Raw genomic sequence first — 19,343 nt, forward strand, 5'->3', positions numbered from 1 at the left:
AAAAAAAAGTGCTGAATTTTAAATAGAAGACCATGAGAACTCTGCATTTGCTGTAGACAACCTCGACCAATTAAATGTGCTCCCAGTATCAAGCTGCTATAAGTTTTAATCAGGGCTCTATTCAGCATTAATTAATTGTTAGTATTGTTATCTATCGGCTGGGTGGGAGTTGGGTTGGGTGAGGCGGTCACTCTCCTCCCCTCACTGCTCTCCGAGATAAGACCAGAAAAACCACAAATGTGTCAGAAAACACCCCAATTCACCTCCTGATCTCGGAGGACTAGCACTCTACCACAATGACTGGTTCAGACTCGTAAGTGTTAAAAGTATTTTCAGTTCTTTCTTTGTTCGGCTGATTAAAAATGCAATTGTTAAAACTGAAAAGAAGGATGAGTGTGTGTGAAAATATGTTTTAGTGATTCGAAGTTGACCGAGGACAAGAGCGGCAGTCTGAAGAAGAGCAAAAAGAAGCAAAAGAAGGAAGATGCCTGGAGACCAGAAGGACGCAGAGACCCTTTTGCCATGGTTTGTTGTGTTTTATGTGTGAGTGGACACATGCTGCGATGTACTGAATGCGCGACACTCTTGTGAACACTTATAAACTCGCATATCACACATGAAACAGCTTTTGACTGTAGGGATTAAACGGCTGTTTGAGAGTCAGTCGTCTTTAGCCTTGTCTTGTTTTGTCATAGCTGAACTCTCTGCCTGAAAGCAAGCAGCAGGAGATCCAGAGAGCCCTCCACCTCTTCTCCTTGGGCCCAACTCAACCCAAGACCCTGCAAGATGCCAAAAGACACACATTTCGTTTCTGGGAAACACAACCTGTTCCCAAACTGGGTAAGAAGTAATTCTCCGTAAAAAAACCAAAGCAGATACTTGAAGCAAACGTTTCTGATGTTTTGGGAAAAGCGCTTCTCCTCATTCTGAAGAGAATTAGATGGGAAGATGGATACCACCCTTATATCAATCCATTAAATATCTAGTATGTGTTTGACAATTTCTTGGCTCTGAGCATGGGCAACCGGTGGAGACTCCAGGGAGTTGCTTCCGGCTAAGAAACTGTTTGGCACACAACCCAAAAAAAGTGCAAATTGTCACTTTTACACTTCAGTTTTCACACAGTTTAGACAAATGGGAAATAACACGTGAATATGTGAGCTTTAGGAAGAGCTGGTTACCTTTGGACAGAGCCAGGTTATCTGTTTCTAGTGTTTATGCTAAGCTACACCAAGCTGCTGGCTGCTGCGTCATGTTGAACGGACAGATATGAGATTGGGATCCGTTTTTTTTTTTTATGCCAGAAAAGGGACGAGTAAAATGCAAAATGATGGATTGTTCCTTTAATTATGAAAATATTCACATTGCAGATGATGCAGTCGACAGTGATGTGACTCATGGCCCAATAATAGAGGGTGAAGCCATTGTCCGGAAGGAGCCCTACTCTCTACCTCAAGGTTTCTCCTGGGACACTCTGGACCTGAGCAGCCCCACAGTGGTAAGTTACTTACTGTAAGTCACATCGTTAGAAACTGCATCACTTACCGGTGAAATTCCAGAAGTAAGGAAGCTGTATTTTGGAGTCGAAATGTGAAAGTTGAGGACTTTTCCATCTTTCATTCCAGCTGAGAGAGCTATGCACTCTGCTAAATGAGAACTACATGGAGGTTGACGACAACACAATCAGATTTGACTTCTCTCCGGAGTATCTGCAGTGGTAAGCTTCATAACTGGCACTTCTAAGTGTGCAAAGAAAAACTTTTTATTGGGAAGCAATAGTTCAACATTTTGGGGAATATGCCCTTTTTTTTTGCTTTGTGGCAGACAGTTAAAGAAGATCTGATGTTATTTAATCAAAATATTTAATTTAATCAAAACATTTAAAGGTCCAATGTGTAGGATTTAGTGGAACCAGCACATTCTCCCACGTCTCACCCACTCCTTCCAAGCATGTACGAAAAACTGACTGTCAAATTCACAAAAAAAATGGCAAACCCAACCCCAACCCAACCCAACCCAACCAACCCAACCCCAACCCAAACCCAACCCAAACCCAAAAACCCCAACCCAAAACCCAACCCCAACTCAACAAACCCAACCCCAACCAACCCAAACCCAACCAAACCCAACCCAACCCAACCCAAACCCAAACCCACCAACCCCAACCCAAACCCCCCCAACTCCAATCCACAACCCCAACCCAACCCAAACCCAACCCCAACCCAAACCCCAGCCCCAACTCCAATCCCAACCCAAACCCAACCCAAACCCAAACCCTGCCATATTTCTACAGTTTTTATAGTCTGGAAGCTAAGCTAACTGTCTGTAGCCCTCTTTGTAATGCAGAGATCTTTGAGCTCTGTGCAAAAAAGGGAAAGAACATATTTGCTAAAGTGTCAAAACTATTCCTTTAATGTTCACAGACATTCAAACTGCTCAGCACGGCTGAAACATATTTATTTTAGGCTCTGAGTTGCTCTAAAGGAATTACAGTGTTGAGAGTCTCAACAGTACAGCATCATTTTTCCAGCTAGACTTTCCATCCAGACCCTCCAACACACTGTTTCAGTTACAAAACGGATAGTCTAATCTCTTTAGTACTGCCTTTTTTTTTTCCTGTGTGATTTACATAAACTGTATCTCCACCTTCGGGGAACACTTACATCAAAACATAATAACATTTACTTTGGAAGGAATAATTAGCATTAGTATTCCGGGAGCAGGTGCATGTCTGTGGCCCCTGAGGTTGAAAATAAGCAAGCTGCTTCAATTCATTCAGTTCTTTTATTGGAACTTGTCCGTAATCAGAGTTTATTGAACTTGCAATACATTTATTCACAAGTCATGTAGCGGACAATGTCATTCCTTTTCCTCTTAAGGGCTTTGCAACCTCCTAACTGGCTGCCACAGTGGCACTGCGGTGTGCGAGTGGCTACCAATAACAAGTTAGTCGGCTTCATCGCTGCCGTTCCCGCAGACGTCCGCGTGCATGAGACGTGAGTAGCTCGTGAATATGTCCAGAGATATGTGTAAAATCTGATAGGTGATATTGGTATTCAAAGCACTGTAGTGAGTTTTCTTTTCAATTCCTCAAAGCAAATGTGTTCTGCAGGGAGAAGCGGATGGTGCAGGTCAAATTCCTGTGTGTTCATAAGAAGCTACGCCTCAAGCGGATGACTCCAGTTCTGATCCGAGAGCTGACCAGACAGGTCAACCAGCAGGGTCTCTACCAGGCTGTCTACACGGCTGATGTAGTGTTGCCCACACCATTAAGCTCCTGCAGGTAGTGGCCGTGACCAGGGTCGATCCACATTTGACTTCCAGGCAAAGCAAAGCCGCAATTTTGAAACTTTAAAGCCCCTTTCAGTGTGCTTCTAAATATGGAGGATAGGTTTTGATGTGAACAAATGGTTCTGTCAAAGTTACAAGACTTTTTGTCAGATTTCTCTGATCTTTGATTTATTTACTTGTTTGAAACAGCAATAGAAATGTGATGACAGTTGTGGGATTGCTTGCTTTTTGGCTGCCAGGGCCAAATCCCATCAAAACACAACCATGGGATGCCATGGGTAGCTCACCTAGATGAGTGTGCACCCCATGTACTAAGGTTCAGTGCTTACAGCAGTGACTCAGGCCCACGGCACTTTGCTGCATGCCACAAACATAAAATAAAACTCTTACTTTAGTATTGGCTTATTTATTCATGCATATTTAATGTTATCGAGCAATAAAATGTTTTAAAGGTCTTTAATTCAATCAAGAATTCAATGAAATGCAAAATTTCTTTATGGTATTATTGGTGTCACTTTCACGCAGTATCTAGACTACATATACTATTACTTCCAAATGATTTTGTTACAATGGGGACTACAAATTAGCTCACAAGTCATACCCCTATTAATCCAATTCTTTTAGATACTGGAATCGTCCTCTGAATCACCGAAAGCTGGCGGAGGTGAACTACCCGGGACTGAGACCGAGCATGAACCCGCAGAGAGCTGTCAAGTTGAACCGTTTGCCTGAGGTTAGTTTGTGCTGCCACCTAGAGGCAAAACGCCATTGGTGCTATTACAGCCTGACACAACACTGATTGACCAAAGTGTTGGACTGACACTGATTTCAATCACTTGTGGTATTCTTATCTAGTCCCTTATCTTGCTATATCTTTCCTCCTCTAGGTGACAAAGACAGCTGGTCTGCGGCCTATGACTAAAGATGATGTTGCGGGGATACACTCTCTACTCCAAGCACACCTCAGCAAGTTTCACCTCAGCCCCAGCTTGTCTTTACAGGAAGTAGAGCACTGGCTACTGCCAAGGGAGAACGTGATTGACACCTACGTTGTGGAGGTCAGTTTCAGTCTCTATTTTTAATTGGAAAGGAAAAACCGGCTTTGGAACTTAAGAATTGATCCACCTCCCCGTCTTTGCCCACAGGGAGATGATGGGACACTGACAGATGTGGTTAGTTTCTATAGCATCTCCTTTAAAGTGCTGAATCACCCGGTCCACACTGACCTGAGAGCAGCTCACCTCCTGTACGTTGCCTCTACTGCCACAGACGTGGTCGACCTCATGGGGGACACACTGGTTCTGGCTAAATCTGTAAGTCTGCCAGGAGAGAAATCACCCTGATTTAAAATATGCCCAAGGTGTTTAAATTTAAAATAACATAAATATTTTATTTGACATGGATGCTGGCTTTTTTTTCTCACTGACAGAAAGGTTCTGACATCTTCTCTGCGCTCGACGTGATGGATAACAAGAGTTTCCTGGAGAAGCTCAAGTTCAGCGTCAGTGACACAAGCCTTCACTACTACCTGTACAACTGGATGTGTCCTAATGTCAGCCCAGACAAGGTACTGAATACTGTAACATCTCCACCTGTCAGGACACGTCGCCGTCATTCTGTGTTTTTAAAATCCTCCACACCATTCTCAGTCTCTGCTGCCAGTTTGGTGTTTTTGTGTGAATTAAATCTAAAAAAGTTCTTAGAAAAGTGGAATAAAACTGAAAGTTCTGATGTCTCCTGATGCAGTGTTGATGTTTTAGGACAAATCTAAGTTTATACACATCTAACACACATGTTCATGGTGGAATGTAACTAAGTACATTTACTCAAATACAGATCTGAACTTTACTTTTTTTCCCCTTTTCTATTCATTCTACTTTATACTTATATTTCACTACCTTTCAGAGGGAAATAGTGTATACTTCTTTTTTCACGTACAAAAGATATGATGAGATATGAAGAGAATATAAAATATCATACAAGTATGTATAAGTACAACTGAATCGACTAGTCGAACACAGCAAACACAATTCATAGTCACAGCTATACAAATGCAAAGATTTTAATTATCTTAATAATTAATAAATAAGTTTGAATGATTGGTTGGATAAATCCTAATTAGCATCTGTTGACCCTGTGCACGTAGATAAAAAAACAACCACAAAATGATAAATACTCTACATGAAAAGATAAAAAAACAACCACAAAATGATAAATACTCTACATGAAACAGCAAAATACCACAAAGTCCTACCATCTGGGCAGGTATCCTCTAAAAGCAAGATTATGAATAATAAGAAAAATAAGTTATCAAAAGTGAGGAAGTTATATTTTGCCAGAATATCACACTGATGGTAATCCCTTGGCTTATTATCTAATACTTTTAGGATTTGTTTTTCCTGTCACCAGGTTGTTATGCAATAAGACAGATGGGGGGAAAAAATCTTAGCATGAACAAAAGGCTTTGCTGCAGACGGAGACAACCGGTGCCTGATGACGCTCTTAAAATGAATCTGAACATTAACGATGATCAGGCTAGCTTGTTTTTTTCAAAGTCAGGTTTGTGTCAGTTATAACTCCTTGATATTTAGCGTCTGTCACAGATGGGATGACTTCACCATTAATTAAAATGTCAGGACTGACGGAATTATTGATCCTCGCCGTGAAATACAAACAGTGTTGTTGACATTAAGGGTTTAGCATGAATTAGCCAGCCAGTCCGACACCTTGCTCGTTGCAGCTGTCAGTTTGGCTGCAGAATGAGCTTTAGATCTCGCATGAGTAAAAATCACAGTTTTAGTTTTTAGAAACCAAACAGTAATCAGCAGATAAATCCATAATGAAGATAAGTCCCAGATAAAATAATTCAAAATGAGCTCAAAGAAGTAAAATCCTGCTTTTACATTAATGCATGAGAAATAAAAAAATATAACAGACACAGGGATATTGTCCATTTCCCATTGAGTACTAATATCTTGAGTACATTTTCCTGATTATACTTTAATATTTCTTACTGAGGTAAAGGATCTGAAATCCTTGTCCACTACCCATCAGATCATTGATCATTCATTCAGCTCGTTTAATAATTACATATATAGAATCACCTTTCCAAAGACAAACAGATCGTAAAAAATACACAAAATCTTCAAAGTATTGTGCACACTCATGACAGCTGAAACGTCACCGACACGTAACATTTTACGACATACAAGTCACACTGCAGGTTCAGTGGAGGTGTTTGATAGCTGCCAGTCGTCGGTAATTCATAGTAATGTGTGTGTTTTACAGGTGGGCTTGGTGTTTCCCAACTGACCTGCCACTGAAGGAAGACAGAGCTGTGACGATGGAAGGACCAGAGTCGCTGACAGACATCCAACTGCATCATCAATACGAATTTGAGTTTAAGATATAAACTGACAAACTGTAAAACACACACACACTCTAGCCCTCTCTTTCTCTCTCTGTCTCTCTCACACACACACACACACACACACACACAGAAATCAATGAAAGAAATAAAGATGAAATTCCATTTGTAAATACATTCATCATCCGGATGTCAGTTATTAACTTGGTTCAGCATTTCTGTGACAGGAATAGATTGTTTCTGAAATGATGGAGAAAATGGACCCAGTACATCCAAGCAATATAAAGTGTGTGTGTGTGTCTGTGTGTGTCTGTGTGTAGTCTTTGGACATTGCTGCAGGCAATACACACACCACCCCACCCCTTTGATTTGATTGAGAAACAGCAACATTAATCTTTCACACTCACGCATATATAAGAATAGCTAGATTGTGTGCAAGTGTCTACAATCTGCACACAGTCACGCACGCAGATGCATAAAGTCAGGCGTAAATGCAAACAAGTTAAATCTCATGTAGACATCACATAAAAAGTCAGAGAGCAGGTTTCTGCAGGTGGAACACAAGTACAAGAAAATGTGTCATTATATGTCATTTTAACAACTTGTCATGAAGACAAAGAGAAAAACTAATAAGCATATTATTTATTGAGTCATTTGCTTATTATTAAACTAACTCACCTTCTAATTTATTACAAGAAAGTCACATTTTCTTTGGTTCAGAGTATGCAACCACGGGGTATAGATGGAAGACAATATGAGACACATGCATTGTGTAAATGTGAGCAGCAGGGGGCGCTGAAACCTTTACTATTTCTGCTTTATTTACTACACTCTGAGGCACTCTGTAGATTTACACATCACCTGCTTTGCATTTTATTGTTAGGACTACAACAGCCCAGTGTATCAAAAGAGTATCTGTCCAATGTCCTCTTTGAATCTGTAAGGACATTGTTAATGCACAAGTAAGATCTGTGTAAATGTAACTACTCTAATTCATGCTGTTGGGTAGCTGTTCCCAAAACAGGCTGTATCAGGATCCTTTAGATCTTTTATTTTAGGAAGGCAAAGTTTGATTAATTGGACAGAAAAACATTGTTCAGCTGCAAAAAAATGTATTAATTGGACAGAAAAACATTGTTCAGCTGCAAAAAAATGTGTTGTATAGTTGGAATTTTCTCTTATCTTTGTTTTAGTGTGTTAAATGTTTGGCAGTTTTTCCTCACAATTAATCAAATGAAGGAATATGATAGGTTTACGGGATGACTCCTAAATCGCTCATTTGCCAACAACATTCGTATCTGTTAAACACTTCACAGCGCTTCCGTCTGAAATGTAAGTACAAAGCAGCACAAACAATAAAATGTTTAAGTAAAATGTTATAGTGTACATATTTGAATAAAAACTTCTGCTTCTGGAAACAAAAACAAAAAAACACTTACAACACACATGTCACAAGTCCTAACAATCGGAGAAGTGGGCGTTTACCTGATGCACATGAATGCAGCACCGCGCTGAGTTTGAACCAATCAGAAGCGAGGATGCGTTTTAAGTTTGAAGTTAGCGAACCTGCTCCTCACACACACACACACAGCCGCTTCTGAAGCACTCTGCTCGGCCAGGACAGAGCCGTTTATCCCCTCCCTGTCTTCTCTTCTCTCTCTGTCTCTCTGGAGCCGGACAGTTCACTAAAAGTAGACAAAGTGTGTCTTATTTTTGTTTATTTCTCTCACTCCCGTCGAGGACTCGCCGTTGTCGGTGAGTAAACGGTCGTTTTAACCGACCTCCGGTGACGTGCTTTGCGGTTGAACGTTAGCAAACTGTCAAAAAAAAAAAAAAAAACATAACGTGCTGTTCGTCGTGTTTCATTATCACCGTGGATGTGACGCTTGCAGCTGACCTCCGTAAAGGATTACAGGTATGTCATGTACAGATTTGTTGTAACGTAATGTTGTTGTTGTAGTAGTGTAACTTTCACGCCGGTTGATAGGACGCTTCCTCTGGTGTGTGTGTGTGTGTGTTTACGGAAATGCACGTCTGTGACCGTGCATAACGTTTAAGGATGTATGATGTGTAATATCGGTTCATACAGCCGTCACTGCATCAGTCAGTTCCCTCCCTTCCTTCCTCCTTTTTTAAACAGTTCCCACAGTGTTATGTCGTATCTTCTGAGGATAATACTCTCCCCCATGTGTGACATATCAAGTGACTTGCAGTCCTTTGCAAACAGTGACAGTCTGCGAAACCCACCTGTGAAAACAAAGTGACAGCAAGGTGAGAGCATGCAAACTCTGCTATGGTAAAGCACACTATGTTATGTAAGTCATGTCATGTTTATCCGTGTCAGAGGTGCCATGGTTATGTAAAAAAAAACCTGCTTGGGCAATGAGTGTATTGAGATGGATGAGACAGCTTTTTGTTTATTCGTGATCTTTACTGTATCACTTGTTGCCAGGCTGTTAATATCCAGGGTTCACACGGGTGCTTGAATTCCTTGAAAATGCTTGAATTTCAATTCAGTGTTTTCAAGGTTGTGAAAATGCTTGAATTTTTTGTGAATTGCTTGAAAATGCTTGAAATTTATGTGATGTCTATCTCAATAAACCAAGACTTATCGAATATCAAAATATTCATTATAACTGCACTATGTATCGATCTGTCTTTTAGCTCGCTATCTTTAATTTTGTGCTATCAATCACGTCCCCCATTTTTTTTTCTCAGCTGCTGAATAGAATGAAACTCATTGAAGCTTCATATCCAAGGGCTATGGTATTTGAGGCTTGCAAGACTGTAATTTTCCCCCCGCTATGCGGCACCTCAGCGGGCGGCCTGTGTCACAACAGGTTTCCCAAGACCTTCCTGATCCAAACTTGCGGTTGAGCAAGACCCCAAAAAAAAAAAGACGTGCCGTGTGTCAGGCGCAGAGCAGGACAGCACACGTTTGTGTTCCTCTTCAGCTTCACCAATAACGCAGCGTGTCCCGCTTTTGTGTGTTACTGTCGTCGTGTTGGGAAATAACAGAAAGTTGACAACATCCCAACCTGTCCAAGCAGGGAGTGGCCCTTCCCATACTTTTCTCTCCCTCTCTTTCTCCCACCTACATTGTTCTGCTGATCTTTACCTGTGTCTTCTTTGGACCGTGTAAAGACACCAAACAAAGAGACAGGCGCTCTATTGTTTTCGAGACAAGACTTGGCGTTACGTGGTAAATGTTCTCATTCACCTGAACGCCCTGTGTCAGTCTTGCGGTGGCTTTGCGTCGCCGCAGGAAGGATCCTGTTACTCAACAGTGGATGGTGGATGAGCGTTCCTGCTGCAGAGACTTGTCTTTTTTTTCCTCAGAAGTTGTCATGAGTGCAATTCCTGGATCAGTAATATAACAGGAAACTCTAGGTTTCCTGTAAGAAATACAACGGCCTGACGAAATGGAACGGCCTTGAGTGATTAGGCTAGAAGTCCTCAGTAAAAACAGACGTGATGTTGACTGCCATCTGGGCAAGATTCAGTACTGATCGACTTTCCCCTCAAATACCGTGCAACTAAAGCACTGCCCTGTCGTTTTCTGGCTTCTGCGAGAACTTTCTCTCTTTTTTAAAAATGTTCAGATCCGTTAATGGCCTCTCATTGTGCTTTTGTTCTGCTGCCGTTCTGTCTTCTCCTGTCATGAAGGTGAAATGTGAATGTATTTCCCATAGAGAGTTGCTTAACTGAAAATTAAGATGTAGAATTGTTAAATTGGGGTTGTAAATGGCTTATTAAGAGTTTTAACAAGGTTCTAAGATAGAAAAGCCCAAGTTTAGCTCAAAATGAGCAAATATTTACTTTTATATCCATCCATAAATCAGCAGTTTGATTGTTTTCATGCATAATTTTCTAGAAGAATGTCCATTTATCACTTGCTTTTATTGGAATTCCTCCTATTATGCACTTGTGGCCCCGTTTGTGATCATATTAAAAAAAGTTAGGAATCCGCCAGTCTTTGGTAGAAGCTCTACTTGAGCTTTGAAGACGTATTACACACATCAGTAAGATATTAATATTATCATTGCGAAAGAAACAACAGCAGAACTGTAAAACTTCTTAACAGAGTCAGGCACCACTGTAGATCGGACCTATCCTCCCTCTCTCCTCCACTCTCAGCAGGTCTCGATGTCGGCTGCACGGCCAAGAAGATCCGCAGTGCAAATATTTATATAAAGCCGAAAGGATGTGACAATATGAGCAGTAGGAACTCCACAGGGAAGATTGCTAGGGCTCACCCTCAGGCTAATCTCCATGAAGAAATATTTATAAACCTAGCTAGCAGTTAGAGTGGACCGCTTCCAGCTTCGTCACCAAGACTGTAACTGTATTTGGTCCGCAACTGCACAGCCGAGGCCCACTTCAATGACGTTGTTTAACCAGTGCAATATTTGCATGGCATATAAACATATGGTTATACTTCAGACTTTGATTTGATTTGCGCACACATAATAGTTTCCATGCGTCGAGGAAGCGCGAGGCCTCCCTCCATACTACATTTCACTTTGTTTTAGCTCCGTGCCAGAGCGGAATTTCATCTGACACCACCGTCAACCCCGAAAATAAAGCCGTAGAATAAAATATAAGCGGGTGTTTTGAATCTCAAGTTCAAAACAAGTTGGTTTATGGGAACCCTTTTCTGTGCATGTCAACAAGGCTTTCATGGCCTTTGTGCTCATGTGAGTAACAGATGTTATGCCATGAAACATCCATTAGTAAAACACGCAGATATATCTTTCATAAACCATATGTAGGGGGTACAGTGCGAGCGTTGTTTTAACACAGCAGCATCTTTTAATCCAAAGTGAAAAGGGCATGTAGAGCACGCTGACAGGAGAGTATTCAAATGATACTGCCCTGGCTCAGCTTATTCTTAGAGTTTTATTGCCAGTAAATTATGTGCACAGTCTGATTATTAAGATTTCAGTCGTTCTGCTATTGCGCCATAAATGTCAGCTTTACAGGAATTTAGGGAACCAGTTGTATTTTTAAGGTTAAACCATTATGAATATCTGCTATGGAGATTAGTTTAGTCATCTAGAGGATCATTCACCATAATTTAAACGAACCACAAAACGTTTGACTTTGCAAAATATGCTTATTTGTTTTCTTGCCAAGAGTTAGACGAGAGGATCGACACCACCCTAATGTTTGTGTGGTACACATGATACTACAGCTAGCAGGATGGTTAGCTTAGCTTAGCATAAACCTAAACTTAAACCTGTAGGGTGAAAACAGAAAGTCGTGGTGTTACTGGTGGTAATGTGCTGGATTATTTCTTGACTGGGGGACGGTGACTTCCAAGAAACGCTCTGCTACGCAACTCCCTGGAAAAAAAAGAAACTTTGGTTATTTTACATATTAAACAAACGAGATGCCAACATGACTGAGCTTCAGATTTGCTTATAGACAGATGTTGTTTGCGCAAAGCTAAGCCAGCTATTCTGCCCCTTATCCAGCCTGCATGTTAAGCCAATCAGCTAAAGCAAATGAAAACATATTTACTAAACCGCCACTTGACACAAACCCACAAACTGTACACGTTAACACATGCATGTGTACCCCTTTAAGAAAATTGTTGCTAGGTTGTACTTGCCACAATGTTCTTTGTCCACTACTGTTAATATTTGTCCATCCATCCGTCCATCCATCTCTCAGCCATAACCCATCCCCCCTGCAACATAGGATCCCCCTAACCCCTCCACCCCCTGCTTAGTAGCATTCCAGCTGGCCAGATGGTGTCTGCTCTGCACAGCGGACACCAGAGAGCCCGAGAGGAGCCGGAGAAACCTCACGAGCACGACTCTAGATGAGACATTCCACCCCACTGATCTCTGCCCCCTCCTCCTCCACCTCCTCCTCATCTCCTCCACCCTGCTAATGTCGTCCTCCCTCCCTGTTGAGTCTTGTCTGTGTCTTCCAGGCGCCAGTTCTGGGAATGAAGTCGGGCGTTAATCGGCCGTTTGACCAGCAGGAAAATCACATTGGATGCTTTGTGTCTGCGGTGAACTGTAAGCAAGACAACAGTAGAAAACACAAAGACTCGCATGCCTTTGCGATGCACTGTATGTGTAAACCGGCATATGTGCACATGTAGTTGCATAATCACGAGTGGAGTAATTGCTGTCCACCTGTAACGCATTTACTTTGAGTGAAAGATTAAAGTGAGGTCATGCATTTTTACAACATTTTCCAGCCATTGAAGTTCGTACTAATGTCTAAAGTCATTCACTTGTCAACTGCAGTTTTATTGTACATGTACGCTGAGCATGTTTGTGGTGGAAAGTGGCTTCAGGAACTGGTCAAATAAATGCTGGAAGTAAACACGGAAGGGGGGGAAAAAACCCAACAAAAGATCAGCTCTACTCAAAGTGACTGGCCTAGTTTTTAAAAGTAGTTGAAACAGCTTCGATCGAGTGCGCTGGTGCCACAACGCCACAGTCAGTTTCTACATTTCTCCGTCTTCCCATCAGAACTTGGCAGGTCTAATGCAGCTGAAGTGTTGCTGGAAAGAGGCAATGCTTTCCGTATGTCAGGGTGCAACAAAGGGTAGCAACCGGTGTGAGCGTAGGTGCTTTTAACTGTAGCTACTACAGTACATCTGTCCCATTAAAACCGTGTGGGTGTTTTTGTTTCTGGCCCACATAAAACACTGAAAACAATCCAGAGTAACACATTGTGCGCTGTGTATTTGTGCGAGCATGCATGCATATGATCCCCTAGTGAGATAAAGCCCCACAAACCCCACCCTTCCCACTCCACACTTCCATGATTGCAGCCTTGTCGGAGCGCCAGTGTGTATTTGTGTCGCCCTGTTTTTGTGAGTCTTCAGTTGCGTGTCCCTTTGCACTTCAGCGTGCGCGCGCGTGTGTGTGTTCTTTGTGAATTTGCTTGTTTGCTTTCCCATACGTCACATTTAATGGCTCCTTTTTGAATGCAGCGAACAGAAAGGCGGAAGGTTGGATACAAAAAGAGGAAAACGCGCAGATGCTCCTCTGTTAAACCTCATTGAATTTGAATGATGTATGCTGTTGTACCCCTTTTGGGGGAAAAAAAAGGGATTTCTTTGCCTGGTGATAAAGGCAGCTCTGCCTCCAGCAGGTCAGTACAGTTTTTACAGTGTCAGTTACCTAGCCAAAGCAGAGTGCAGGCCTGAGTACCCAGGGGGTTGTTATGTCAACTGCCTTTCGGGTGACTGGCTACAGTCAGCAGGACTTCTGGTAAAAGGGATTTCAGGGAGTTTGTGTCTATGTGAGAAAGAGAGGGAGGGATGGATTAGGCTCTGGCCCTGTTTTTGCCCCATCGTCCTCCTCCTCCTCTGCAGCAGCAGCAGATCTTATCCTCCCCCCCTCTACCACCAGACCGGGGCCCCTTGGCACCCTGGAGACACATGCCCCTACAAAAGCCATCACATCCACCCCCACAAAAAGCTCATTCTCTCGTCAGTCCTTTCCATCTTTCCTCTTTCCCCCCGCTCTCTTGACCTCTGCAGTTCTCTCCATTCTCCCGTCGTACCCACCCTTCTCCTCCTCTTTTGATCCGTCTTCCCTTTTTTGTTTCCTCTGCCGTGCATACACTTCTTCCTCCTTCCTCTGCTTTCCCTTCTCCCCCCCCTCTCCCCCTCTTTTCCTATTTTCCTTGCAGCTCAAAGCCAGGGGGAGAGTTGAGTCATGTGAACGAAAAGGGCTTTTTGCCGTGCCCATCCTGTCAGAATCATCGTTTGAAGCTCTTTATTAACGGAGGCTCCTTTCAACAGGATGAAGTGTTGCAAGCCTCTACAATTGCAATTAAAACTTAATTCTGCCAGCGGTTGCAGGCAGGGTACTTAAACCACCTTAAGTGTTGAAAGATTGCTTTTTAATGAGAAACACATTGGTCACTCAGTATGTGGTTGGTTGTTGTATGAGGGTGGTTTAAAAAAAAAAAAGTGTGACACACCCTGAAACCGCCCCCCCTCCCCAGCTGTTTTCTCATGTTTGGTTATTGGATTAGGGGGCTGGTGACCCGTACTCATCTGCTTTCAATAGTTGGTCACATGACCTGGATGCAGTCATACACACCATGCAACATAATGCATACTGTATACATCACAGGATGTGCCTTTTTGCACTTCCTGGTAATTATTTGTTTATTAACCAACAGGAGTTACATAAGTTATGTTACTTTCTGGATGCATATCGAACAGAATCGAGGTAAGATTTGATTTCCTTTTAAGCCTAAATATGATTTTTATTGTGGCTTTTCTTACACTGCCACATCGGTACTTGGGGATACACATTACGTGAGTAAACTTGTAGCAGAAAGAATACTTTTGTAAGCTGCTCAGATATCCTGTTCTGTGAAATTCTTCATATCCTCTGCATTGGAGATACTTCCGTCTTTTGTTTTGCTACTTTCAGGTAAAAGTCCCCAGAGCTGTACCAGCTGAAGAACTCAAAAAAAATTTTGGCCTGCTGTCTTTTCAGTCCATGCACTGGCACCTGGTTTTCTCAGCGGAGCAAAGTTTCCACTCTCCACCCCTCTTCCCTCAGGAAGAATGTGTGTCAAGAGCTGGCAGCGTCTTTAACTGCCTCCTCTCTGTTTTGTTTTGGGGGGGGTTTTTTGTACAGTGAAGGAAAGTCGATGTCTTTAACGTCTCTCTGATGCTTGCGGTAACTTTATGTGGATTCCTGAAGGTTTACAGTGGCAAACTGTTGTCATCGTACAAAGTGCTGGTGCTGAGCAGATACCTTGTCTGCGTAGTATCAGTACAACTTTACAGACATTTTAAATCAGATAACTGTCAGAATACAGACAGTCTCAGGTGTAAATCTCCTGCGGTGTTAAACCAAGACTTTCAAAGTAAGATAAGACGAGATAGATGTTGATCTGATCTGAAACAACGTTGGACACGTTTGTACAATAGTTTGTGTCCGTCTTTGGTTGCTCGCTCTCAGTGTTCTAGTGCTGTGACCCTTGTCGTTAAGTTGATGGCTCATAGAAACACATGTGGCTTCTCTGGTGAACTGAAAAGATAGACTGTCTGTCATACGACCTTAAATGTTTGCTAGACAGACCTTGCAGGCACATAGCTTGGACCAGGACCAATGAAGTGATCAGGTTGTCACTTTGCCTATTCAGGGCGTTACTCACTTGAAGACAAAGAGTCAGATTATTATTTTTTTCTATTATACAATCAAGATTTCCTGCTTTTCCCATGCAGATCCACTGTTTATGAGTAGGGTGTTGCCTTGCATTCCTGCGCTGTCCTCCTGTGTGGACATGTGAATTCTCAAAACATACAACCCGGTGAGCTAGAGGTCAGCTTTTGCCTCTGAGGCACCTTTCTGTCTGACCCTTGTATTGGAATGAATCAGTAAGTTAATGATGTGTATAAGCTCCTTATGGACCCACGTGACAGGTATTCCTCTCCCATAAGAAGTCGGTTTTCCCCCATGACATCAGTGGGCTGTGAGAAACAATGACATGATGAAATTTTTCTTCAGGTGCTTGAGTTGACTCACCTTTTTCTCGTGGAAAGCGCCGGCAAGTAAAATTACTGAGAATAACCAAAGCTGTAACCACAGTGAGTAATTCCCAACCAGGGGGAGTTGTAACCCAGTGGGTAAAAACTAAACTATAGCCAATCTGAAACAAAATAAAAGTTGCAAAACAAAGCAGAAAAGTAATGCATACGTGGTTTCATTGTGTAAAGTAATGGATAATTACCTATGAGGACAGTCTTGACTTGCCTGTATTCTGCCTCTGATTGGCTTACTTTGATACTCCAGCAAGTAGTATCCCTACAGGGCTGTTTTTTAGCTTTAAGGTATGAGTTATCTGCAATATCGCTATTACTTTTGTAAACACTGCCACCGCACAACCTGGACATGATGCTTTGGGGTTAGGTACCACTCAACTACAGGATCCATGACTGAGATGAAAGCGGCTAAAACTTTCCTCACACATTTCAAATCATCTTTGAAATGATGTGGCTGTTGCAACTTCTGCATTTGTGGTATGTTGCATTTAGTAATAGATCTAGAACAGCTATTATGTAATCCTCGAGTAACTGCTCAAATATTTACTCGTGGTCCTCACAGAGAATTAAACATCCAAAAACCGGACCATCGTGGAGGGCGAGGAAATGATGCTACTAAATCTGATACTGTTTTGAGTTACAGAGGGTACATCTGGCTTTTGAACCCTTTTTAAAAGTTTTTGGACGTTCACCAGGCTCATGAGTGGCATTTCCTGATTAATCGAGCATTTATGAAGAAGGATATGGGGCACAGTCAGGAAGTGACACACTTGGCCTTTGTTGAGACAGATCTTCCTCTCATAGGCAGCAACAACTCCCAAAAGGCAACAGAAGGTCAGAGAACACTCTAGTGATTGGAAACAGAGGATTCTCGTTTGTTTACATGCCCTAGAGGAGCAGAAATGATATCGGCTGTACGGGTTAGCAGGTAGTACTGGTATAACTGCATACTGAGCAAGATTAATGTACTGTCGTCCTTTTAAAACAAAAGCCATGCGTGTGCTTGGATAGCTTTTCTCACATTCCGTCAGTCAACAAAACCCCTCCATTGAGATGTGACACTGAGTGCTTTTAAGACAGACAGACTGAACAAGCCCACTTATTCACGTCAATCTAACGCAAATGGAAGTGGATCTGTTTTTTTCTCCCTCTACACCACCTCTATCATCATGTACTTAATCTGTACTAGAACATTAGACCTTATTCAGAACCTCAGTTTGTCTTGGTCCTGCACATCTGTATTCCCGAAGAAATAACCATAAATAGGTAAAGGGACCTTGTGGTGTTTTGGCAGTGTTAAAATGCCCTACCAAAACAAATATTCCTGGGAGTTCACATTTGCTGATAGGGGGTGATGATTTTTGAAGCATGACTCACAGCTGTGTGTTCAGTCTCCCACCCCCCTTGTTGCTTAAAATAACAAAGTCCGCTTCCAAACAAAGCAGCCTTGATGTTCTGGGTCTCCATGGACAAGCTTTAGCGTACTGTTCAGCACTCCTTTTATAGGAAGTGACCTAGGTGAATTATGTAAGCGTGTGCATCGTCCAGAAATCAACATCCAAACTCTGGATCTTTTTTGCCTTCATAAGGCAATCCGCAAGCTTTGGAGTGACAGTTTAAACCCCCGAAACAAGTTATGTTGCGTATGAGTAAAACTGGCTGTTGATCTAAATGCTGCGTCACGTCTGCGGTAGCCGCCCTGACATCTGCCTACCTGCACGAGTGTTCCCTCGCTGAAGTGATTCGAGGTGGGGTGAAAGCTTAAAAAGACGCATCCATAGACAGTTTACGTTTTGGTATTTATACCATTATATTTCATGGACATCACAACCAAGATGCGTCTCTTGAAGTGCTAAACTCTGCCAACCCCAAAGCAGACATGAAATACAACTCCGAACATCCTTTTCTCATTGAGCTGTGCAGGCTTGAGGCTGTGTGGTAGTGGACTTACCCCTACCATTGCTTATGCCTGCATATTTAATAGGCCATTTGGTTTTCATATTGTGCAGTAAATTCTTCATCTGATCCGGATTCCTACTTTAACTGGCAACTTATCGCTGGACTACTGTAACTGGAATGGAAGTGCCGATTTGTTAATTTAACAAACACATGTGTCGAGCATACGTTTTCCCGGAGTGGAGGTGTCTTCAGCTTTATGACACAGATCAGACGACGTGACATCGTCCAGCAGAGTTACAATTTACGGTTCGACCAAACTTAACTTTTACACAAGGGAGGCACTGTTTAGCCAAGCACTGTTATGTTAGGTGGGGAAAGGCGAGGAAAGGTCGAGGTGAAGACTGACACACAGATATACATATCCCTCGACATATACACCGATTTCCTGTGGAATATTTCAAAGCCGTATCTTTTATGAGGGGGGCCAAGAAGCCCAAGTCTGGGTCAGTCTTATAACCCAGCAGGTGGTCAGGGGTCACAGGGGGTGCACTTGAGACTTGTTCAAGCTTGTCATGATGTCTCTTGAAGTCAGCTCATTTATTTCACCTTTCTAACCAAACTTGCCTCTTTTCCCTCTTGCCTTGACCCTTTGTTCACTTTCAGTCTTTCTCCTAAACGCTCTCATTACTAACATTGTCTAGACTCAGCACTCTCATTTATATTTTTCCTATACCCCTGTTCCTGGCTATAAATGTGAGAAGCAGCGTGTTAAATTAACTCATGCCCTGCGATTTAAAGGATACCATGGGGCTACTTTAACCCCTCTGGCCCCCTCTAATATAAATACACCTCCTTTTTTAAAAAAAAATATATTCACTTTTTCTCTTCTCCTTGGACGTCCTCTGGCAGAAGCCCCAAAGCATCGTAAGCATACTCGTGCTTTGAGAAATGTCTTGGAGTGGAGCAATTTAAAAAGTGCACACACATGATTTTTATCGCCGATACGTTTAAGTGAGAGCAGTTTTCAAACCTCTGCATCAGAGCCACGTGTGGTTTGCTGCTAGACGGAAAAAAAAACCCCTAAATGAACCAAACTCGTAATTTTTCTCACATGCTATTGAAAAGTCAAAAGTTTTTTAATAATTCTGTTTTTTTTAATCGTGCTAAATGTGGAAAGGAGATGTTAAACGCATAAGTCTTTTCAGGGACACAGGAGGGTGACGCTCGTCCCAGCATGCATTGCTTGAG

The 19,343-nt window shown here is 42.3% G+C and overlaps 2 protein-coding genes across 4 annotated transcripts in view; both read left to right on the top strand.

Annotated features, from left to right (window-relative positions):
• Positions 1-234: 234 nt before the first annotated feature.
• On the top strand, positions 235-7,770 carry LOC104930723 (glycylpeptide N-tetradecanoyltransferase 1). Its single transcript, XM_019271947.2, has 12 exons — positions 235-313; positions 417-525; positions 696-840; positions 1,371-1,498; positions 1,626-1,717; positions 2,880-2,996; positions 3,113-3,283; positions 3,916-4,024; positions 4,179-4,349; positions 4,437-4,604; positions 4,721-4,858; positions 6,580-7,770. Exons 1-12 carry the CDS (start codon positions 297-299, stop codon positions 6,601-6,603), a joined length of 1,389 nt encoding a protein of 462 aa, XP_019127492.2. The 5' UTR covers positions 235-296; the 3' UTR covers positions 6,604-7,770.
• A 449-nt stretch (positions 7,771-8,219) lies between these two features.
• Positions 8,220-19,343, top strand: part of svild (supervillin d) — a 41,650-nt gene continuing 30,526 nt past the window's right edge. Inside the window, exons 1-2 of one of the 3 annotated variants that reach the window (XM_027289277.1) lie at positions 8,220-8,573; positions 8,799-8,929. The gene's annotated coding sequence lies outside the window, so the exon portion shown is untranslated. The remainder of the gene's footprint in view (positions 8,574-8,798; positions 8,930-19,343) is intronic. The other 2 variants (XM_019271957.2, XM_010745591.3) reach the window with 2 other exon arrangements.

Source organism: Larimichthys crocea, chromosome XVI (genome assembly GCF_000972845.2).
Source record: "Larimichthys crocea isolate SSNF chromosome XVI, L_crocea_2.0, whole genome shotgun sequence".
NCBI lineage: Eukaryota > Metazoa > Chordata > Actinopteri > Sciaenidae > Larimichthys > Larimichthys crocea.

Excerpts from the sequence above, each read along its gene's own strand:
- LOC104930723 (XM_019271947.2), top strand. Across the intron at positions 1,499-1,625 it reads ACCTGAGCAGCCCCACAGTG|CTGAGAGAGCTATGCACTCT; the intron begins GTAAGTTACTTA and ends CTTTCATTCCAG. Across the intron at positions 4,605-4,720 it reads CACTGGTTCTGGCTAAATCT|AAAGGTTCTGACATCTTCTC; the intron begins GTAAGTCTGCCA and ends TCTCACTGACAG.